At 37.2% G+C, this 24,132-nt stretch overlaps 2 protein-coding genes across 3 annotated transcripts; both read right to left on the bottom strand.

Annotated features, from left to right (window-relative positions):
* Nucleotides 1–4,223: 4,223 nt before the first annotated feature.
* LOC106381687 (ubiquitin-like modifier-activating enzyme atg7) lies at nucleotides 4,224–7,688 on the bottom strand. Its single transcript, XM_013821611.3, has 11 exons — nucleotides 7,447–7,688; nucleotides 6,873–7,090; nucleotides 6,554–6,800; nucleotides 6,363–6,460; nucleotides 6,005–6,288; nucleotides 5,786–5,930; nucleotides 5,342–5,689; nucleotides 5,094–5,255; nucleotides 4,892–5,007; nucleotides 4,662–4,824; nucleotides 4,224–4,581 (listed from the first exon to the last, which is right to left on the bottom strand). Exons 1-11 carry the CDS (start codon nucleotides 7,589–7,591, stop codon nucleotides 4,414–4,416), a joined length of 2,094 nt encoding a protein of 697 aa, XP_013677065.1. The 5' UTR covers nucleotides 7,592–7,688; the 3' UTR covers nucleotides 4,224–4,413.
* A 4,166-nt stretch (nucleotides 7,689–11,854) lies between these two features.
* LOC106381685 (senescence-specific cysteine protease SAG12) lies at nucleotides 11,855–14,314 on the bottom strand. Of its 2 annotated transcripts, XM_013821610.3 has the most exons (4): nucleotides 13,684–14,314; nucleotides 12,975–13,235; nucleotides 12,054–12,404; nucleotides 11,855–12,010 (listed from the first exon to the last, which is right to left on the bottom strand). In XM_013821610.3, the coding sequence occupies exons 1-3, from the start codon at nucleotides 14,297–14,299 to the stop codon at nucleotides 12,079–12,081; spliced, it is 1,203 nt and encodes a 400-aa protein (XP_013677064.2). In that variant the 5' UTR covers nucleotides 14,300–14,314; the 3' UTR covers nucleotides 11,855–12,010; nucleotides 12,054–12,078. The 2 variants fall into 2 exon arrangements, with proteins under 2 accessions (XP_013677064.2, XP_048616045.1); XM_048760088.1 differs by having other exon boundaries at nucleotides 11,855–12,404.
* Nucleotides 14,315–24,132: the final 9,818 nt, after the last annotated feature.

Here is a 24,132-nt window from a genome sequence, read left to right as displayed (position 1 = left end):
AGTATAGATGTTTGATAATAATTATTTTTATTTGTGCATTATATTATATTAAAATTTTTATAATTTGATACAATTAGATGTAATTGTACTATTCATATATTGATCTGTTGTTTATTTGTTAATTTATTTTAAAATGAAACTACATACTAAAATTTTTAATTTTTGCATTAGTTTTCTAAGAATTATTATTAATTTTATGATATATTTTTTCTTGAATATTGAACTCTCGAAATTTTTATATTGACTAAATTAAATAGAGTTTAAAAAGTATTTATAATATATACTTATATACTATATATTTAAGTTTGTGTTTTTATTTTCACCATAAAGAAACAACAACTATTATAATTAATTAATGTAATTTGATATTAAATACAGTGGCAGAATCTGTAAATAAAAAAGTTATAAAAATGAAGTATTTAATTATTGTAAATACAATGGTTAAATATGTAAATTAAAAAAAATATTTAATCTGCTATTCCTGTTTTCAAACAATTTTTGTTTTAATTTTTATTCATGTTTCCAAACAGTACTAAAAGGTACTTCAGTTTTAATAATATAGATAATTTCACCTTGACATTGTTGTCCTTAAAGATATATACCTCTTGAGTTTGTTCTCCTTAAATTTAATCTCTTCTATAGTGAAATGTTTCATATTAACTAAGCGGGAGTTGGTCTAGATGTACTTGAGAGAAAAAAATCTCAATACACATGATCAGTATGTCGGGATTCCACAGATTAGTCGGCTCCACTAAGTGGGATCCGGAAACCGTGGTTAATCAAAACAAATGTTTGATATTGAGATTCATGACAATCTAGCTTGAAATATCTTGCTTTAGGTGAAGTCACTAAAATGCCACAAAATTCTTCAGAATGGACTGTGGCTCACTAGTGCTTGGAGCCTTGGGAGTTCTTGTTACAAATTCCCGAACCACAGGGTACTTAACATGTTACTCAATATATTTTGACTAAATAATATTTCATCTGTTAAACAAAAAGTATTATTTTGATACTCAGTAATGTAAGATGTTTAGAAGAAATTTTATGTTCCAATATATAAAATATTTTCATATTCTTAGGTAGCTTAACTTTATCAAAATTTGTATAAACAATCAAATTTAATAGTTCTATTTTGTAATTGGTTGAATATTTTGTAATTTATAGTTTCAATAATACTTTTTAGATAAAATATTTTTTTAATAAGCATATTTTACCTAGAACATCTTATATTTAGAAACAGAGGGAGTATGTTTTATACAGATAAATAAAATAATTAAAATAAATTTATGTCTATAATAAATGAATCTATTTAATCAATGGCTTGTAAGAAACAAAACTATTTATAAGTTCAAAATATTTTGTGATTAATATTAAGTTCAAAATATGTATATATTACATTGAAATTCTAAAGTGGAAATTTTTATATAACAAAAAAAATGTTATAATGACACTTCATGAAACAGAAGAATTGGTATTAACAAAATAGACGTCCAAACAAAATAGATGTTTATATATTATTTATCCATCTATTCAAAATTTTGGGGTAAAAATGTTAACAACCATTTATTCATTTTATAGCTAAACACATTTAGGGGACAACTGGTTTTCCCGCTACCACCCGCAAACACAGCTTTTGCGGTTGGTAGTGGTTGTCGGCGGTTTGCAACAATCACTTAAATCGCTCTAAACCGTTTCAAACCGCTCCGTATCTCATAAATTCAAAAGCTGGCTCCAGCTAGCGTTTGCGGTTGCGGGCGGTTGTGGAAGGGTAATTTTTTTTTCTTTTTTTTAAAACAATATATATATATAAAAGTAAAAATATTTAATAAAAAATTGAAAATTGAAATTATGAAAATATTAAAATATATCTATTATATTTTAGTTAATATTATAAAATTTTATAATAAAAACAATTTCAATAAATTTTCAAAAATTAAAATTATAACTTTCTAAATGTAAATTTTATATTTATTATAGTTTTATAATTTTTGATATTTTATAATTATATTAAATGTAAATATTGTTAATTTATTATTTGACTGTTACTGCATTTGGTAATTAACCAGTCATAAGTCACCCGCAAACGTACCCATTTTTAACCGCAGTATCAATCATATAAATCTTTTAAAACCGCTAGAAACCGCAACCGCTCGCATCCACAAACTCCCGCAACCGCTGCGTTTGAATCAGTCAGGCCTTAATTGCCGATGTTTCCAACGTATGCTAAAATGTTGACAATATGGAAATCATTTTGTGCAAGTAGAGCATCATTCTTTTCTTTCATTGACAATATACATGGTTGAGACACACATTGAAATCTAAGTAGAGCATCATTCAACCACTGCGATTGACAAAAAAAAAAAACAGAACAACAATCTCTGTCTCGCTAGAAACACGAAAGAGAAAAATATTTGTAGTATTTGGTACCCTATTAAACCATGATTCCATATAAGATCCATGCCTATAAAACGGTCTTTAAGATTGATAGGCCTTCGAGGTTAGTCGTATCTTTCTCCATCAGGAGGACTTCTTCAAGTTCTGCTCTCGCTGGATAGTGTTATATTCACACAACCAGTGGCGGAGATCAAAAAAATAAGCAAACATTAAAAGATTTTTAGAGCATGATTAATCCGGGCCTTAATTTGGGATTCTTAACTCATGATTTAACATTTTTTTTAATACCTTTCGGCTAAGAACCAGCTATTAGAGCACCTCCAATAGGGGATTCTACCTCTTGAACTCTAAAAATGAATATGTGTGTATGTATACATTGTATATGTATATGTAATTGTGGGGTCTACTAAATAGTGTAGAATCCCTATCCAAAGGTTTTAAAAACAAAACTTTTAGAATCTTTGGATAGGGCTTCTACATTATTTAGTGGACCCCACAACTACATACATATACACAATATATACATACATACATATTCATTTTTAGAGCTCCAAGGGGTAGAACTCCCATTGGAGGTGCTCTTATATCTCTTATTTAGGAGACGGTTCTTAGCTTTTCTTAGTTAAAAGTTAAGAAACGGTTCTTAGCCGAAGCTTAGAACCCCATCCTAAGAGCCCGAATTATCTTTTTTTTTTTTTTTTTTTTTTTGAACACATAGCCCGAATTATCATTGTTACGATCATTGCTTACAAGCTCCAATGGAAATAAACTCAGTGTGGTAGATGATGTGTGAATATGACACTATCACCGGTGATAGCAGAACTTGAAGAAGTTCTCGTGATGGAGAAAGATGAAACTAACCTCAAAGGCCTATCTGATGTTAAATCCCTCATTGGAAAATTAGGAAAATCCCAATTAACATCAACTACAGGGACATTTTCTTTTTCATTCAAGTACTTTAATCACAATTCTCATTGACGGCCGAGACCTTCGTCTTTGATGTCAACATAACAACCCGACCATGAGCGCTAGCCTTGCCTCTCTATGGTTACGAAAGTTGAGAGGCAAGGCTATCTCTCAGAGTGGGACTGCTATGTTGCCACCATAGACCAGTGTCTCAGCCGTGGATGAGAATGGTGACTGACTAGCTACTTAAAGGAGCCTGACATTGATGAAAATTGGGGTTTTTCTGATTCGCTAGTGAGTCAGATAGGCCTTCGAGCTCAGTCGCATCTTTCTCCCTCAAGAAGACTTGCTCTCAGTGGGCTTTCGAGCTCAGCGCATTTTTCTCCGTCGAGGACATTTTTTTTTTTTTGTTTTGAGGCGCGTTGATAGAAAGTTTTAAAATGAACATGCATTTATAACGTGCTATTTTATTTGCATCTTAGATGCCTTATATATATAGGTGAACTGGTTTAATGGGTTGTGACAATGGAGTATGGTTACTAGGAACAAGACACCATCCAAAAAAGTAGATTTTCGCACCAGATCCTACTGTAAGACAAGGAAAATGAGGCTTTATTGTTATTACGACCCATACGATGAAATCTTTACTTACAGAGAAGCATGTCATGTGGTCGTGTTGATTAACGGGTTGCTTTTAGGGACCATATCTCCACATGGGTGAGTTAACAAGTTTAATTAACTAGTCTCTATAGCAGTTGATAGGATGAGTACACATACTTTTAGATGATCCCATATTTTTACCAAAACGGTTTAAACATTGCATTATATATGCGTAATATTATATTGTGTATTCATTGGTTATTTTTCAACATATTATCTTTTTAAGTGAACATCCAATTCTAAATCTTAGGTAGCGTTTCAAATCGGAAAAACTATAGAGAATAAGAAAGGAGTGTAAAATTTATCAACAATAAGACGTGAATCAACACTGCTATGAATGGCAACTAACTAATGTTCTTAGCGAAATTAACTTGGAAAATGATGGTCCCGACACTTGTGATTATCAACAAGACGACATGACCACCATATAAAGTCTGTAATGAAAATAATTTATTACATATCTACAGCTTCATCGTCGTCTTCATCGTCTTCCCAATCGAGGCTAAACGAATTAGCAGCTTTCTTAAGCTCGGTTAAACCGGTAAGATCCTCCAGGTATGTAGGATGGTTAATAGCTTCAAGTACGAAACTGTTTCCTTTTTCTCGATACTCTGACACCACCTGAAAGACAAGTATTTTGACATCCATAAGAAACCGTGCAAGCCACGTTTTGTTAAGAAATATCTCATGTAGAAACTTACAGTTTCAGAACAAGCTGTGCAGCTGTTGGAGGCTTGTCCTAGCAGTGTGATCTGTGAGAACTGAGAAACTGAGCCTCTAATCTGATGAGGTAAGATCCCTAGAGGTGATTCATCGGTGTTTCCTCCATTACTCGAGCTCGAGTTGTCTCCTTTTGCATATATACTGTGAAAGAAAAACAAATGTAAGAAGACAAGCTTGTGGACTGAGCCAAGACTTTCAAAAGACTTACCCAAGTGGATGTTGTAGAACTCCGACTAAGAGTTCAACGGCCAGAGCTCCTGCAATGGGAGCTAACCCCGGGCGTGTAACAGTGCATTGCTGGTCCAGTGTTCGATCAGTCATTGACTGCAAAATGTAAAACAACAAAATAAGTTCACCACAAGTAAAAGCTTGAGGTAACATAAAACAAAGACTCAACCAAGTGCTATTACATCTTGAGGTGCAACAACGTCGTTGCAGAAGTAACAACCAAGTCTCTGTCTTCCTGCCTTGTTCATGTCAAGATTCTGCATATCATCAGTTAACGAGGTGGGGCCAGCGCCATGTCGCATTACCATGTAGCTATCGAAACCTAAAGCCGCGTTTATAGCAATCTGAAAATTCAAATCAAAACAGGTTGTGTTACTTGTATAAAAAGAAAACAAACAAGAAAGAAAGAAACAGAGTTAAATGTTGTTACCTTATTAGCATTAGCACAAAGAAGAGAAGGTAACCACCTGCTTTCTCTTGTATCAGTCAACAAGAACACTGCATCATGAGATTCAATCAAATCACGAAGGCGTTTGCAATCACCGAGAACAGACTCTTCTTCTTGGCTAGAGATGGGATGTCCAGGCATCGGTATAGCCATAACAACTCCACTAGATTCCACAGCTGGAAAGATCTGTTTAAGGCTTTTAACAGCAGCTACGGCTTTGAACTCGCCACGGCCTACACAGTCTTCAAACGTGTACAGAGATTGCCTGACAGGATTAGACATAGCTACTTTGCCATAGTCTACAAAGGTTATGTTGCGGATTCCCCAACCCTAAAGGAAAAGGATAGAGAGGTTCTTAAGTTAGTAAGTGAGTTTGTAAGTGAGTTTGTAAGATTGTTTAATCTCGTATTCTCGTTGATGCATTACCATAAGAGTACGAGCAACTTGACAACCCAATGTACCAGCTCCAAGAAGAAGGCACTTCACAGAGGACAGAACGTTTAAGTCTAGAGACGGTAACGCACGCCATCTCATTAACTTCAAGTTTAAATCACAAGCAGAAACAGCCAACCTGCGAAAAGGATCGTTAATCAGATCTTATCCGTTTAGTTAACTAAAGCATTGACAGAGAGAGCAAACATGTACCTTGTTGGATCCATGGAGTTAGCAAGGCTAATGGATCGGGGGGCTCGTTTTCCTTTGTTAAGCTCCCATCCCACTGAGTTAGGTACAGATGAATCAGAAGAGAGTGTAATGGAGGCTTGACCAACAAGAGAAAGGCTCATGTCAGCGAAACCGCGGCTCTCTCTGTAGCAGAAGAACCAAACAGTCTCGAGGTTCCATTTTGAGCGAATAAGTGCAAGATAATTCCGAAGTGGCCAGCCAGGGTTACTAGGAAGGTGACACGGGTCATAGAAACCGAAAAGTAACTGCAGGAAGAGAGGTAGATCAAGGTATAAACAAAAGGAAAACAGCGTCTAACGTATTTGGAAGAGACACATACCTTTTGGTGATCACCTTGGCAAGCTTCCCAGTCTTTAAGATGTCTGATGGTAGCTTTTGAATCATCAGAAGAAATCGAAACCAAAAAGAATGGAACATCTAATAGCATGACAAGGAGAAGTAACAAGAATTCAGCTACCATTCTTTAAATTTGCATAGTAATAACAATTAAAGAAGAATGTCGTTGAGTACCAGTTGTTAAACTTGAGTCACGCCACTCATTACAAGCAGCAGATACTGATTCTGCTTCTTCTGAAGTAAAATACTCCGAAGCTGGCTTTAACTCAACCAAGCTTGCAGGAGGATCAAGCACAAGTGCAGGGAACGCAAACCAATAACGAAAGCTCCACTTCTTAAGGTCGGCAAACGAGATAACGAGGAACCTAGATAACAAAGCACAGTCCTCGAGAGCCTTTCCCGATTGAATATCTTCCCAAATCTGAAACTCAACAAACATGTTAAGTTAGATATTCTGTAACAGTCAAAACAAGAGTCAAAATCATACATATACCTTGTTTGCTTCTGATTTTAACAAGCTTTGTTTGTCGAGTTTAGTAAAGCTTTCGACGGTGTTGGTGTTGTAGAGAGTCCCTGGAACAGGACACTTGTTCCTATTCCCATGACTAGTACTCTCGGTAGATGACTGTTCATCTGAAGAAGAAGGCAATGACTCCGAAAGAAGAGTCAGATGGTTTGAGACTTGCGGATGAGAACACGGTGCATAGAATCCTGCAAGTTCCACAATCCAAAGAAACAAAATACCTCAGCCCATTTAATCTCCAATGGCATATACAAGAGAATCTGATAAAACCAACTCGTTATACATAGTTTCAATCCCACATGAATTACATAAAGTTTTAAACTTTATTCAAAGTTTAAAACTTCGTGAAGATAAATCTATAAACAGTTATATAATGGTGATTAGAGCAAACCAAACATGAGCTATATAAAGTTGTCAACTTTTTTTTTTTTGTTTGTTCTCTAACAACCTAAAGGGATCGGTGAAATCAATGTGAATGCATCGAATTACGGAGTTCTCTAAATTGGAATCGATGTTGTGGGGGTAATTTGGTAATTGGTCGTACCGGTGATGGAGATCGGAGAATCGTCGATTCCGAGTTTATCGAGTTTCAAAGAGGAAAAGCTGTGCCAGAAACCTTCGTCGACGGAGCTGTTCAATGGAGCGAATTGAAGTATCATCGTCGGTGGAGATTCTCTCTTATCGTCCATGCCCGAATCTCTTTGCAATTTGATTTGTGTCGACGAGAGTCAATGGCTGTTGTAGGAAACAAGAAAGAGGAGTCGTGCAAGGAACACAGAGTCAATCAATCATGGTCCGCTTTTAATCGAAGCAAACCAAAACCGGTTTACTTTTAACAAAAATACCAAAAACCGGTTTATTTCTCAATTATCTATATTATTAAAAGGAAAACAGTCTTTAAAAATTTACTTATAAAAGGTTGTTGGCTCTTTCATTATAATGTTATACTAGAGCTTGACCCGCGCACCCGCGCAGGTGTTAGTTTTTTTATAAATAAATATTTATTTGTATAAGTGATAATATATATTTTAAAAGTTACCCGTTTAATTTATTTTTAATATGACATTTCTAAACACAATAATTCTATAGTTTATATTGAGTAGTTTTATTTTATCATGTAAACCCTTAGTTATATCATCTATTTATTTAGAATATGACCTGTAAAGTCACACAAATGTATTTTTATTTTTTATGGATCAAAATTTTATGATTATATATAATAAAATTGTTGTATAAACTATTTTTATGGATCACAATTTTATGATTATGTATAATAAAAATTTTGTATACTATTTACTATGTATATGTGGAATTAGTAAAATAATTACCGTATAATGTATGTAATTATGAAATGTATATATGGAATTAATTATTTTCAAACACACATATGTATAATAAAAAAAAAGAAAAGACAATTAATATTAAAATTTAGGTTTATTAATTATTGTTACCATGATTTTTTAGTTAGAATTTGATTTTGGAAATACATTAATTGAAGAGAAAAGACAAAAATCCTAAAAGATAGGTTAATTAATAACTTCAGTGGCATGCTATTGTAAATATAGTGGAAAACTAAGGGATAATCTAATTTTGTACTCCTCTTTTAATAGATTAGATTTTATATCACTTTAATTAATCAACTCCACATAATATATTTAATATTTATGCCAAACTAAAAGATTCTGCCACCAGATTTTGTGCTTATTAACAGAAAATAATTATATTAACATTTATTTTTAAATACCAAAAAGATAATATTTAGATATAGTTTATATTGTCAGCTATGATGATTATTTATCCGCTCCACATAAAGGCTGATTTACAACATTTATTAACATATTATATGAACCAAATTTTTTTATATACAGAATGTAAAACTTTTATGTAAAACATAATGTATAGAAACATGACAATACTTTAAAGTTTTTTAATTATATTCAAAATTTATGCGTATACACGAAATATGTTTCTAAAAATCTAACATTTTATTTGAAATCTGAAACATTAATCGAAAACCGAATCTGAAACACAAAAGAATAATCGTGATACCGAAGACATATTTGAAACAGAAAAATATATTTAATATACACAATACATTTTAGATACTCAGGGTACCGGTTCAGATCTCTGTAGAATCCAAACCTAAACCGACACTGTGGGTCTGAAATATACCCAATCGATACTTTACCGTAGACTTGGATCTGAACCGATTCGGATCGTTTTTATTCGAACCAAACAAAATGTTTGATTAAGAAAGAGTTACATAACAATATACATACAAAATTTTAAATAAATTAATTCATAAATCATATAATTTTATAAAATTCTATGTTTTGATATAATTCAATATTGTAACATAATAACATACAAAAATCATTAACATTATTAAACTTTTTATTGTAAGAAAATCCGCGCTTCAAAAGCGCGGATCAAGTTAAGATATTAAAATCTTTTTAAGTTTTTGTTCTCTAAAGCTAAATCAGAAGAACAAAAATATGTAGTTTCTAATCATCTCAGTAAATATGATTGGAAGAGATTTGGTGTTTTAGAAAGAAAAAAAATTGGATGTGAAAAACTCTACAAAGACCTGTCAATCAAACCCTGAATCGAACTTGGCTATAAGGAACCAAAACGTGTCGTGAAAGATGAACAAAATGTGATTATCACAAGCAACAGACAAATCCACTACATCCATTTTCACATCATATTGCTTTAGGCATTAAATGAAATCTTTACTTATCATCCGTTTTTATATTCTTTTGCGTACTTGTTTGAAGTTACACCTAGCTATCATCGTCAAGATTCATTGATATCAAACTTACGTGACTAGAGAGTTGTAAAACAAATGGTCAACAATTTTGGAAAAAACGATGCGTTTTGAGAAAAAGCAATTTTGAGGCGACTTTGAGAGCGATTGTGACCTAGCTTTTCGATGGATTTGGTGAATCCGCAGGAGTTCTAAACCCTACGGAGGTGAGATCGGCGAGTCTAGGAGATGGGACGAGTGATTCTATGGACGGGAAAGTCAAGAGCTGGGTTTCGGTGGTGAAGGATAAGAAAAGTTTGAAGTATGAGGTAGAGATATTAATGAAGGATGTGAAAGCATACGGTTGCGATTCCAAATGAGGTTCTCGTGGATTCAACGCCGTTGTGGGATGATTTTGTAGTCGGGAAAAATTTGGATCTCGCTCCTCATATGGCGAAGGTACACATGGTAAGATATGGAGTTATGGAGAGCTAGCTTGGAAAGTGGAGGTCTATGTGGTTAACGCAACGACGATGCTATTCAGGATCTCAAATCCCAAAGCTCGTGAGAAGGTTCTTAAGCGAGCTATGTGGAACATCGCCGGAATTCCCATAGTGGTGACTAAATAGACTCCACAGACAGAGGAAGAAAAACAGGAGGAGAATGTGATTCCAATGTGGGTTCATTTACGTAAGGTTCCTCTGCATATGTACTTTTGGGAAGGCGTTAGTTTCATGACCAGCACTGTGGGCTTTCCTGGTAGATTGCATCCGGAGACGCTGGCGTGCACTAACCTTGAGGTAGCAGAAGTCTTTGTAAACGTTGATGTTTCGAAGACTTTGCCAAAAGAGATTGAGTTTTCTAAAGAGGGAAAGGAGTTCATAGTTGAGTTTCACTATCCTTGGTTGCCAGGAAGATGTAATTTGTGTGAAAAGTGGGATCATACAGAAAGAGTTTGTGTGAAGAATGGTAAAGAAAAGACGAAGAGTGAAGCTATAGCAGGTAGTGGTGAGAAAACCAACAAAGAAGAAAAAGAGAAGGAGCATAATTTGGAGGTTTCGAAGGAGGCTTTGCAGAGTGAAGAAAGTAATGATAAGAAGAAAGTGACAAATGGTAATTTGTTGCAATGTCTTATACAAGGTAATAGAAGAAACTTCTGCCTAGTATTATCAGTGAAAATCAGTCAGCTTTCATTAAAGGACGATTACTCATGGAAAAAGTTATGTTAGCTTCAGAGATGGTGAAGGATTATCATAAAGAGTCAATCTCCCCGAGGTGCGTTATGAAAATCGATATTTCTAAGGCTTTTGATTTTGTTCAGTGGGAATTTGTTCTGAAGGGGTTGGAAGCTTTGGGATTTCCTGGAAAATTTATTCACTGGATCGGACTGTGCATCACAAGCTTATCCTTCTTAGTTCAAGTGAATGGTGAACTTGTTGGTTACTTCCAAAGTTCGAGAAGACATCGTCAGAGATGTTCTCTTTCCCCGTATTTCTTTATTCTATGTATGGACATTCTGTCAAGGAAAATTGATAAGACAGTTTCAGGAAAACAGTTCAAATTTCACCGTAGATGTAGTTCTCTCTCCCTCACTCATTTGTGCTTTGGAGATGATTTCATGGTGTTCGTAGAGGGATCAAAAGCGTCTATAGAAGGGGCACTTGCAGTGTTTGATGAGTTCGCGGTTTGATCTGGGCTGAAGATAAGTATTGAGAAATCTACAATATATATGGAAGGTGTATTTGACGAAGAGAGGGGTAAGATTCTGTTGAATTTTCCTTTAGCAGAGGGTACTTTTCCTATAAGATATCGAGGTCATCCTCTTATGACTCAGGTGATGAGGAAGCATGACTATCAGTCACTTGTGGAGAAAATTAGAAGTAGAATTAATACTTGGACGAGCAGATTTCTATCTTATACTGGGAGATTGCAACTGATTAAAGTGGTTATAATGAGCATTGTAAACTTTTGATCTGCTTCTTTACGATTGCCAAGTCAATGTGTCAAAGAAGTGGAGCAACTTTGCTCAGCTTTCCTTTGGTCTGGTCCTATTCTCAAGACTACTGGTGCTAAAGTTTCATGGAGGAATTAGATCAATGGTTGCACTTTTTGTATAAATTTTTTTTTTTTGAGGAATAAAATTTAACATTTTTTCAAAAAAAAAAAAAAAACTTACGTGACTAAATTTGAAATAAACAATCTGAACTTATCAAATCTTTTGCATCCTTACCTTTTTCACAGATTACATACAACAGTCTTTAATTATAACCATACAAACTATTCTTTGTTTTTTGTGACACCCATACAAAGTATTCATATCACCATTTTAAGACATAAAACCCACACATATACACATTTTAACCTTGTGTTCAAAAAAAAAAAAAAAAAAAAATACACATTTTAACCTTGACCGGGTATTGAACCGGTTTTTCATATAGTTGGGTAAGAAGCCTTCATGGCAAGACCACATAATCCTTCTTTATCCTTGATATCTTTTTTAATCCTCATGTATCCACCTTCTCCCCATTTTGTTCCCCATGAGTTTTTGATGATCCAATACTTTGATCCGGCGGAAGATTGGCTGTATCCTACGGCAGTCACCGCGTGATCAAGATACGTTGTGCACTCTCCGGTAAACACACCGGACGAGTAGAATTGGAAATCAAAACCACCTCCTTCTATTCCAACGCTAACCGGTTGGTGTGCCACTGCCTTCATTAGAGCATTCTCGTCGTTAACTGGGACATCCTCATAGCCTATGATTCGTGAACAAATGTTTGGAATTCAAAGCATGAGTACAGTACCACTGTACCAGTATCTATTTCTTTTTCTCCTTTTTTTTATAGAAAAAACAAAGAATAACTAGTAACCTAAGGATGAACATTTGCTCATTTGATTTGGTTTGGTTTAATTACTGGCTTGAAAATTATGATCTAATACAAATATATTGGTTGGTCATGACCGAACATGGGATAAATGAAACATTGTGTTTGTGTAGAGACCCCAAATCTTAAAGAATTAATATATACATATATATAAACAAATTGTGTAAAAATTATTGGAATTCGTACCCAATTATATGTAACTCCCAAAATCTCAGGACTGATCTTGTTTTGTATACACAGTTGTGAGAATTATGATCGAATTTTGAAAGTTGGTGTGGTTATGTATGATAATTTGTTATATTCGGTTTGGTTTGTGGTATTCTCTATAAACAATTTTTTTTTCTTATTTTTAATTATTTAGAGTTTGTCCGATTAACTTTGGGTTTATTATGTGCATTTCAAATCTTTTGTATGACTTTTATTAGAGAATAAAAGTGAAACCTGTGATAGAAGCTGCTGACGGTTTAGTGCTCTTGATCTTGCAAGTGGCGTCTTCGCCTTTATAAGGATAATTGGATTCAGTGGTTAAGCCGCCAGTGGCCATTATGTGCTCAAACGCAGTATCCATTAGACCGCCGCTGCAGCCAAAATCGTTTGTGTCGCAGTCTACAAGCTGTTGTTCAGACAAAGAAATAAGTTTCCCTTTCTTTATCTGCGTTGCTCCTTCTATAGCCGCAACCGCTGAAAACGCCCAACAACATCCTACACGTACACTCCCTCGTTAATTAGTTTCACCATCCATGCAAAATTATCTTAGGGATGGTTATTTGATCTGGTTGGGTTATATATTCTTGTTTTTTTCGGTGTTGAGCATTCATAGCTGGAATTTTTAAGTTCGGTTTAAAATCCTCAATCATATTAGCTCCGGTTTTGGAATAAAAGCTACTTAAAATATATATAAAAATAATTTTCTCTCTTAATTTAGTATACAGAAATCTATTTATATTTTGTATATACAAATAAGTAAAAATGAACTTGTAATTGGTTTGGTTGTATTTTGTTTATATTCGGTACAAAATTAAGTGATCAAATCGTTTGGGACAAGGACACCAACTTCTTTTCAGTTTCAACAACAAAAACGATTCAAAATCTTAGCTTGCTTTAGTTCTTTAATTTATATACATGAATAAAGATTATGAATTATATTTACCACAACTGCCTTGATTCTTGATAGGAGTCACAGCTCCTTTCTTCCTCCAATCAACAGCAATCGGCAGAGCACCAGAAGAAACGTTTTGGTACCTAAACGACGTGGATTTTGTTTGACTTTGGCTAGACAAGACCGAGTCTCCTTTGTAACCAGTGTACATAGAACGGAACTCGTCGTTGGTTAGATCAGCAAACTGGTTTACTGCGAGTTTAAACGTTCTTCCGGCGGGAACGTTGTTTAAGCGTTCAATGCGTTCCACGTTGCGTTTGAACACAACGTAGCGACTGTTTTTCTCATTCATATCTGCGTAAGTACGTCCATGTTCGGCCATCCACTCGTCGTGCTTCTTTTGCATGATGAGTTCATCGTCGAGAAGACGAGAAAGAGTGGTCGAGAAACAGAATGATGAAACTAGAGAGACAATGAGAAAGATTTTGATGTGTTCTAAAGCCATTGTCTTAGAAAAGTTGAAGGATTTAGATACTAGTTTGATTACTCCAAAAGGGTTTCGCAGTGGGGTTTTATAGTGAAAAAAGTGTGATACTACTGGTAATGTTCCTATGAAGTGATTATGACAAAGTATTTTTAGTTTACAAGTAATGATCATCTTATACATCTATGTAGATAACTAGAACTCATCATGGTTCGAACCTATTAGACTTTAATCTCCCAAGGCTTAACGATACTCGAACTTGGATACTGATTGGTATTTGGACAAATATATTTATTGATATAAAAATTGAAAAACAAATATTAAGGAAACATTTAAAAATTATATTTGTTACAAAAACCTGAAAATAGGATCAGAAAACATATTTGTTGGAAACTAGCAATTTTGAGCTACTAAACTTATATCATTTATGTATGTTTACCCTGTTTTTATTAGGATCATAGCGTCTTTTTTTTTTTGACATCGAAAAAAATCAATCCAGCTTACTGGTCTGCATCCGTATGAGTTATGACCAGTATTAGGTACTAGCCATCGTGGTGAACAACCGTTTACAGAGGGGAACCTGAGGACTCATGATCTAGCGCCTGCCATGTGCACGGACATTTTTTTTTTTTTCTGTTGTCTATCCATCTAGGCTAGATCAAGTGGGAACAGACGAGCCGATCCTCCGAGGAGCATCTCCATCTGCACGGACGTTTAAAGCTCTAAGGATAAACAATATCGAAAACTCCATAAATCTTGTTGCATAGGCTTTAATCTCATCTAGCTCCACTGCCATCGCTGGTCAGTCTTCTTCTCTGTTAATTAGTTCCACAAGTTGTTCACAATCTGATTCGAAGTCCATAGCGTCTTTTTTATTTAAAAGGCTAAGATTGGAAGCTTGCAATTTGCATAATTTAGAAATTAAAATAATGGGTTTATGGTAACAGTTAACGCTTTTTTGTTTGCTAAATACAGTTAACCAATTTCTACTACATAGTTCGTTTCTGAGGTTTTATAATATGTTCTCTACGATCATTATTTTTTCAACTAGAAACTGGAATTTTCGTAGTTCAAAATTCTCAGTTTTGCTGATTAATGAATTTGTTTCAAATATGCCGTTAATGCATCAAAATCATTAATCTTATCAAAACATGGAATCTTATTTTGTCTTCTTATTAATTAATTAATTTGAATTCAAAGATTCCGTTCAATCACAAGAGAACCATTCGTGCAAGTTAAATGTTTAAACGAAGAAAGAAGAAAATGATTCGACAAAATTAACTAACTGGATCAAATCATCGAATCATAATCACTCAGAACAAGTGAACTTCATTACGCTAAGTATCCTTTTGCAGATAAATCATGATGATTTGCTTTCCTTTTCAATTATGTTTCCCACCAATTTCATCTATTCGAATTTCTATGAAGTTTTCTATTTTGTCCATAAAAATACAATACAATTGCTTATAAGTTACAGCTAGGGGATGTTAAAAAAAAAAGGTTACAGCTAGGGAAGAAAAATGAATGATCCCACTGGCCGGACGCGTACGGAAATTCATCATCTATTCTATTAAAACAGCAGTGTGACCCATTGATAAAAAGTTATGTCCAACTTAAATTTTAATAATACATACCTTTTTAATATAACTGCAATGAAATATATATATATTATGTAACCCCCCACTTAAAGTGCCTAATGATCGGCAACCACCACTTTTTGTAACTGTATCCATATATCTTATTTTTGTTATGTAACCACCATTATTTTTACTGTTCAAATCCCAACAATTTTTTCGATGATGTTCATGTATTTTATTTCTCCTAACATAATCCCAACTATTACTCGGATTCTTTTCTTTATTTTAATTAATATTTTTTATTAAATATTTTTACTTTCACCCATAAATTTTTGAAAATTTATTGAAATTGTTTTTATTATAAAATTTTATAATATTAATTAAAATATAATAGATATATTTTAATATTTTTATAATTTCAATTTTAAATTTTTATTAAACATTTTTACTTTTGTATATATATTGATTTAAAAAAAGAAAAAAAATTATCCTCCCGCAACCGCCCGCAACCGCAAACGGTAGCTGGAGCCAGCTTTTGAATTTATGAGATTCGGAGCGGGTTGAAGCGGTTTAGAGCGATTTGAGTGATTGTTGCAAACCGCCGACAACCGCTACCAACCGCAAAAGCAACGTTTGCGGGTGGTAGCGGAAAAACCAGTCGCACAATTAATAGAATTTATGATATATTTGTATTTTAATATTTTTACATAATTTAAATGAATATCCATATTTGAACTGAACCCGTAATGATCCAAACTAAATCCGAACTAAAATTTATAAATATCCAAATAGGTTTTAATCTCTCATCTAAAGACCAATATCTGAATAGTCGGAATCGAACCTGAACTCTTATCCCTACATGTAGTCTATAATATGAATATATGATCACAGATAAAAACACAAATATGATTACAAAAAAAATACATATATGATATAAAGAAAGACACAAATACATATGGAACTTGATTTATTTAATATACTTACAAAAATTATCTATTCTATTAAATTCATATCATACAAAAATATGATTCTACAAACACACAATCATATAAATTATATTAGACAAAAAAATTTAAAAACAAAACATATACCCGCCCTCTCGAGGGCGGGTCAATATCTAGTTACTATTAAGCCCGAAGCACAAACTGGACCAAACTTTTGTCCACCGGGTAATATTATCTAATTTAAACCATTACTAGATTTTATTGAAAATTTTACTAACCCGTCAGTCCACTAATTTGTTTATCCCTGGGTGTTTGGTTTTAGGTTCAGTTCCAGTTTTTTTTTTGATTTGTGCCAATTCGGTTTATTCGGTTCAAGAGATGTATGAACTGTTTGGTTATTTATGAATTTATGTTTAGTTTCGGTTTGGTTATTTTGGTTTTTAGTTTGGTTCAGATAATAACGTTAGGAACCTGGTAAAATTTGAGTTTTTTCGGTTCCTACGTTTGGATAATTTTGAATAGTTCGTGTAAAAATCACATTTTGGATTTTGTTAGATACAATATTGTAGATCCTAAAATCTACACTAAGTATTTGATAGTGATCGATAGTGTAATCTAGGAAAGATAAAATGATGTAGGCAACGATATCTTTAGAACACAACGATATAATCAGATTCCAGTAGGCAAAGATGGATTTATTTATGAATAAGATTAAATACAACGAATGAGACGAGATCGAATGTTACAAATGAGATCGACAAGACAAAAGACTTAAAGCTAGGTGAAAACAATGCCGATGTATGGGTGTAGCTCTCTCTAGGGTTTTCAACGTGTCATTTTTCTCTGTCTCTCGATCTCTTCTTATAGTGGGTTGACTCCGTGATCTCTACAACCGTTCCGCGATATCCGGATCCTTGAATCGATCTCTTCCTGCTCGTCAGAGTCGGGCTTCTTTGTTGGTCTGTGTGGCCCAAATCATTCAAGCCCAATTACCTAATTGACCGAAATTGGGTCCAACATTTGTCCCCGAAATCTCTTTTCTTCGGGATGAATGAAGGGAGATGATATAAATAGGTTTCATACGTTGCTTCGTGCGCACTTTTTGGTTTGCCCGCGTAACGGCTATATGCGCCGCCTCAGGGCGAATCATTAAATTCCCCGGGCTTAGCAATACTGCTGTTAGGGCTTGTGATGGCTTATAAGTACCCGAGAGCGTTTCTACGCTGCCTTAATCCTCTTTTTTTTTTGCAGTCAAAGGCTTTTAATTGCCGTATTCTGATAAGATGGCTCTGTCGTTCTTCTGTCCTATTCCAACGACCACAGCTAAATGTCTCGAGGAACTTTATACTGTCCATGGCGTCGATCGGGCCGTTGTAGTTGATTTGGCTTCCACGACTGACTCTCCGGAAGCTGTTCGCGATGGATACGGTGGGGCGTATCTTACCTTCTTTGAGACCTGCGGTCTTACCTTCCCGATCCCAGAGCCTATCCTTAGTACTTTGGCGGAGCGGAGTTTGTCGCTCACTCAGATGTGCCCCAACTTCTTGGGACATCTTTTGGCACTCCTAGTCAGGGCTCGCGAAGAGGGTTTATCGTTTGGCCTTTACGAGCTCCCTCATCTCGTTTTGATGAAACGAAACAACCAAAACTCCGAAATCTTTATTATGTCTCCCCATCCAGGACGTCACATCATACAGGGTTTCCCGTATCGCGATCAGGACTGGCGTGATGAGTTCTTCGTCTTCAAGATCGACGAGGCGTCTGTGGGAATTTTTGATTTCTCGAGGCTTCCCCAATATTGGGCTGAGGACATAGGTGAGTCATTCTTTATATTTTTGTTTTCTCTATATTAGCATGCGCGGGCAGTTATTGACTGATTTTCTCTTTTTTTTGTTCATTTTAGTTCATTCGGGGAGATCGGACATGACCGACGGGCTTCAAATTTTAATTGGAGCTCTTCGGAGAGGTCGTTCGACTTGGTCTTCTATCGATCATGCTCGAATTCGATCTGCCTTCTTGATGCCAGACGGATCGGGTGTTGTCCCGGTGATCGCGGGCGCCTTTGAGGATGAAGCAGAGCGCTCTCCGGATAAGGTAGGGGCTTCTTCTAGCAATCCTCCTCCTTGTGATAGGTTGGAGAGGCAGCTTGCGAGGAGGTCGTCGTTTCGTACCTCCAGGCCGGCATCGGCAGGCAAAACTGCTAGTGGGCTGCTTACAATCTCGATTCTGGATTCGGACGATGAGGGTCTCCCCGAAGGTCGGAGGCCTCCTGTCCCTTTGAGTCCTGGCTTGCAGGATAATTATGCTGCCGCGAGCCGTACACGGCGTCGCTCGTCGAAGGCCGTTATGAAGGAGCCGTTTTGTTCCAAGCGAAAATCGAAAGGTCGCTCTAAAGGTTGATGATCCTTCATCCGTGGGCCAGGATGACCATGTTTTGCTCGTCGTACGAGGTTTGTGGGTTGTCGTCCCCCGTCTCATGCTTCTTCTGAAGAGGAGGAATTCATTGAGCTATATGTATCTATGTTATAGGCGTTAGGATTCTAATTCTTAGGCTTTTTCCCATTTCCAGGTTATGGAAGCTTTCAATGAGTTCGCTGTGACGATGGAGGATCGCATGCTTACTCTTCGCAATGAAAGCGAGGTAGAGAAAGGGAAAGTCGAGGTCCGGAGGCTTACGGAGGAGCTTCGGGTGGCCAAGGAGGAGGCTAGGAAGAAAACTTGAGAAGCTATGATTCTGAGGGACAAATGGCAGAGAGCTCGTCAAGAAAGGGCAGTTTTTGAGACCGAGGTCGCTACTCTCAGAACCAAGGTTGCGGAGCTCGAAGTGGATCGTGACCAGGACATCAGCTGAGGTTCTCGCGCTGCTCGCCGTGAAATTGCCAGTGGCTTCTGAGAGGTCTTAACTTCTTTGAAGAAGAGATGGGTTGATAAGAAGAAAGAAGTGTCTACTGAGATTAAACTCCACGGGGTGGTTGCCAATCTTGATTTGCTAAACGAGATCAAGGATAAAGGGCTGGTTGTCGAGGATGAGATAGCTCCCCTGAAGGAGATGGAGAAGGACTGCGAGGCCATTGCTAGTTTGGTCACCGTTCCGGATTAGTCGGTGGCGGGTCCCGACTTTCCTCAAGTTTCTGAAGATTCGGTTGTCAGTGACGAAGCTGCGGACTCGTCTTCCGGCGAATGAGCTAGTTATTAGGTGTTTTTTTTATCTGTTTCTTTTGTATCGGATATAAGCGATCTTTTCTGTTCCGTTTTTTATATCTTTTTGTTTTGATCGGATGAACATATGATTTTTTATTTTATTCTCCTTTCTTGTTGAGATCATGCGGTGTGTTTACCCTTTATAAGATTTTATTTTTCTCGGTATCGATTTCATGTTTTGAGCGAGGTCTTTTTCCTTTACTTTTTCTGATATGTCGTGGAGAAGAGTGGGTCTCCGTGAGTCAGAGAGGATACGAGGTCGGAGTGGAAGTGTTGGCGTAGAACAAATTTGTTTTGGTGATGTGAGTGAAGCGCTTACAGTAGTTGTTCGTTAAGAGACCCGACTTCATCATGCTCCCGTTAGCAGAGAGGGGAAAAGCCTTTGAGGATATAAGGTGGCGGTTTGTACGAGCTAGAACAGTCCGACTTGCTCGGATGGTCGAGACAGCCCTCTGAAGAAGGCAAACGTGGCTGGCGATGATCATTGTCCTGGTGTTTCGGGTGAAAACGCTGTTGCGAAACCGTTTCAATGGAAATTTTCTCATTTCAAAGATTACCCGATTACGGAAGATTCGGATAGCGTTGCTGTCAGGCAATTTAAGCCAGTCGGGTGTCCGCTCCCTTCTCTTCGAAACATGACATAGCGTGATGCCTTCGTTAAGATGGCTGATGCGCACGCTAAGGTTGGCTTTTTGATACTCGCGACATTGAGTCCTTAACTTGCTTGTGTTCATGTTGATCTGTCATGTTCCAAGCTATGGAGGATAACAACGAGTTTGCGGCGATTTTAGAGAAGCGTTTGCAGGATGTCCCGCGCTCCAATGAGCTTTATGAAATCAAGAAGGTCGTTCGGGAACTAAATATTGGTTTGAAGATGGCTCAGGATCGAGAGCATGCTAACGCTGCTCAGCTGACTTCTGCTGAAAAGCTAGGGAATCAGGCAGCTTCGCTCAAAGCTCGTTTGCGAATCGTGAGTAACGAGAGGAAGTCGGTCCTCGAGTAGGTTTCTTTTCTGCATGCGAAGATCGTGTCTTCTTCTAGTAAGTTCGCTGACGATCTTCATCGCACAACCTATGATGCTAAGAAGACTTTAGCCGATAACTATTTAGATGTGTTGATATCTCTGAAGAAGAAGTGGGAGAAGAAGAAGGCAGCAACTGATTGTGAAGCTCGTCTTAAGGAGGTTATGGCTAATATAGATCTCCTAAAGGAGATTATGAATAATAACTTGTTGGCTTCGGATGAGTTGTTACGTCTTCGAGCGAAGCAGGTCGAGCTCGGGTCCGAGCTCGATGTGATGGCGGTGTCGGATTTTTCTATTGGGAAATTGGATCTCCCTCAGATTTCTAAGGATCTACCAGAGGATTTCTTTGCGAAAGTTCCTTCTGAGGTTAATGAACCGGGTGACGAGACGAAGATCGTGGGCAATCAGTTTTAGGATGGCGAGTTTGACGCTGAGGAGTAGTTTCAGGGATTTAATTTTTTTTCTTTTGTTTTTCCTTCTGTTTTTGTCGCATTGTTCTTTTTAATAAAAAACAGGACTGCGAGTCCTTTAGTTATCGTTATTATTTTTATAATTACGTGGGACGATCTTATGAGGCTGTGGGTCGATTTGTCGTAGATACTCTTAGCGACGTATGTCCGATGTAGCAAAAGATTTTGTTAACGAGTTTTTGCCGCGTTGGTTGGCGGGGCTGGCCGTTTCCAAAGACTTGATCAAGGTCTTGGTCTGCAGCCATCCGTTATAAGTATTCGAGGGATTGTTTTCTTCGGATATAGGATATCGAGAGAGCTCGAAGTGTGAAACATAGAAAAAATTGGATTTCATTAAAAATATCAAGTGTCGTTTATATTACAAATTTGTGAGGAAGCTGGTAGCTTGACTTTCTATTCGAGGTCGATGTTGCCATGCTAGCATGCTTCGGGTGTCGCAGCGTGCATCTTTTGAGTTTTGCAGTTGGTGGGTAATTGAACTCGTGTTGTGAGTTGCCTACGTACCCTCGGTGAGGGATCAAGTCATAACGTAGTTTGATTGTTTTCCCTAGAAGTAGGGTCGTTTGTTCGGTCGTTTGTGTACGTGTGTACGTCTGTTCAGGGTCTTACATTTTTTATTTTAGGGATGCTGCTCAATATCCTTAAAGCTTGCGACGTAGCACGTTCTGGAACTCTTTTGACTTCCTCTAATAGTTTCGATCCCTTTTGGAGTTAAGAACTTCAAGCATTGGTGATAGGTTGAGGGAACTGCCTTCATGTTGTATAGCCAGGGTCTTCCGAGGATTGCGTTGAACGGGGCTGGACGGTCTATAACGATGAATTCGACGATTTTCTTGACTTCTCCGGCGGTTACTGTGAGTTCGATTGATCTGAGGGAGTAAGTAGTTTCTCCTGCGAATCCGATTAGTGGGGTCTGTTCTTGTTTAAAGAGGCCCTTGGTGAATCCCATTTTTTTGAACACGTCATAAAAGAGGATGTCAAGCGAGCTTCTTGTATCGATCATGACCCGAGAGAGTTTGCAACCGCCGACGTCGAGTCGTATTATGAAGCATCGTCGTGCGGTTTGTCGAGATCTACTGTTTCATTTTCGTCGAAGGTTATTTCGTGGTCTTGGGACCTGATAAGGGCTCTTTGATTCCTACGTTGTTCTCGGCTTTTCGTTGGTATGCTTTGATCGAGTTAACCGAGTTGCAGAACTTAGAGCCTCCGTAGATAAAGTTGATTCGTTTTTTTTTTGTCATGAGCCGGGCAATTCCACTTTTTGGTGGGTGCCAGTTGGTAGTGTGTCTGTCCCCCAGACTGGTTGCGATTAAGATTTTGTGTTTTGTCTTTTTTTTTTCGAATTTGTGGGGCAATCGGTCTTTTTAGTAGTTCTTAGATTTTGGCCATCCTATGCTTTCACTTGAAGTTGGAGATTTCCCTGAAGGGAGATTTCACATTTGGATTGTATTGAAGAACACTAGATGGAGGGGAGGCTTTGTCGAGGTTCTCTAACGTGCGGATTGCTACCGTGATATCGATGCAGACTTTTCCTGCGGTATGTCCTTCGATTTCTTCAGGGATATCATTTTTTTGTCCCCATGAAATCATGTCGATTCTTTTCTTTGGTGCTGGGGGCGGAGAACTAGGTGATTCTAGCTCGGTTTTCCTACCTCTTTTATTCGAAGAGCCTTTCACTTTTTGATTGGCTTTCGGCGTTGTTGGCGCTTCTTCTTCCTCTTTGGTATCTTTGTTGGTCTCTTTATTTTTACTTTGACTGCAAAGTGTTGGTTGACATTCTTCGGTTGAATGACCCTTACGGTTATGGAAGCACAAAATTTGTTGAGATCGTATGTCGATGATTTGTTTTGCGGCGAATTGTTTATCGCATAGGAGTGCTGCCCTTTGATCGCTGGTTCTTTAGGAGCATTAGTCTTCTTGGAGACGTTATTTTTGTTTGCGTTGTATTGTTCTTTTAAAGCTGTGACTTCTTCCTCGTGGGTTGTGAAGTAGGAGGCTCGGTGTAGGGCGTCGTCCAACGAGATGGGTTCTCGCACTGCCAGCTCTTCTCTGAATTTGGACGAGAACCAGACGCCGTTCTTTAGTGCTGCTAAGGCTACAACTTCGTTCGGATGTGAAATTTTGGCTATGATTTCTCTGAACTTGTTTATGTATGCTCTTAGCGGTTCGAAGGGTGCTTCTTTGAGAATCCAGAGGTCTGCCTCGGTAATCCTTGTTTCTATGTAAACCGAGTATTGTTTGAGTAAAGTAGACACAACCTGGGTGAAGTTGTCGATTGAGTTTTTTCTAGGCCAGTGAACCATTCAAGAGCAGCCCCGGTGAGATTTTTGGCAAAGAAGCGGCAATAACCGGCCTCCTTTTCATTGTCATTGAGATGTGCTCTCGACATCGCTAGTCGGAAGGCTCGTACGTTTCCTTTTGGGTCTGTGTCCCCAGCGTATTCGGGGAATTTCAGCTTTCCCACATGGTGTAGCCTCACGCTGGCAATTAGGTTCGTGAATGGAGTCCTTCTTGTCTCTTCGATGACCATATCTTTATCCGGGGCAGAGCTGGTCACCATATGTACGATAGGGAGTATTCATTTGAGCTCGGCATCGTTTCTTTTGATATAGTTCTGGAACGTTCCGTTTTCGTTCGGGATCCTCAGGTCTTCTCTTTGAGGATCCGCTTTGATGGGTCTGCGGGGGTTGTAACCTCGAGCTTGCCCTGTTGGGTCATTGAACCCCATTTGCTGAAAGGTTCTCGTAGTTGGTGGAGTTTGATTCTCGGGGGTTAAGTGGACCAGTGGTGGAATTCGCGT

The sequence above is a fragment of the Brassica napus genome, chromosome A2 (assembly GCF_020379485.1).
Source record: "Brassica napus cultivar Da-Ae chromosome A2, Da-Ae, whole genome shotgun sequence".
NCBI classification, from domain to species: Eukaryota; Viridiplantae; Streptophyta; class Magnoliopsida; order Brassicales; family Brassicaceae; genus Brassica; species Brassica napus.
Note: the sequence above shows the minus strand (reverse complement) of the source record. Positions and strands in the feature narration are given on the sequence as shown.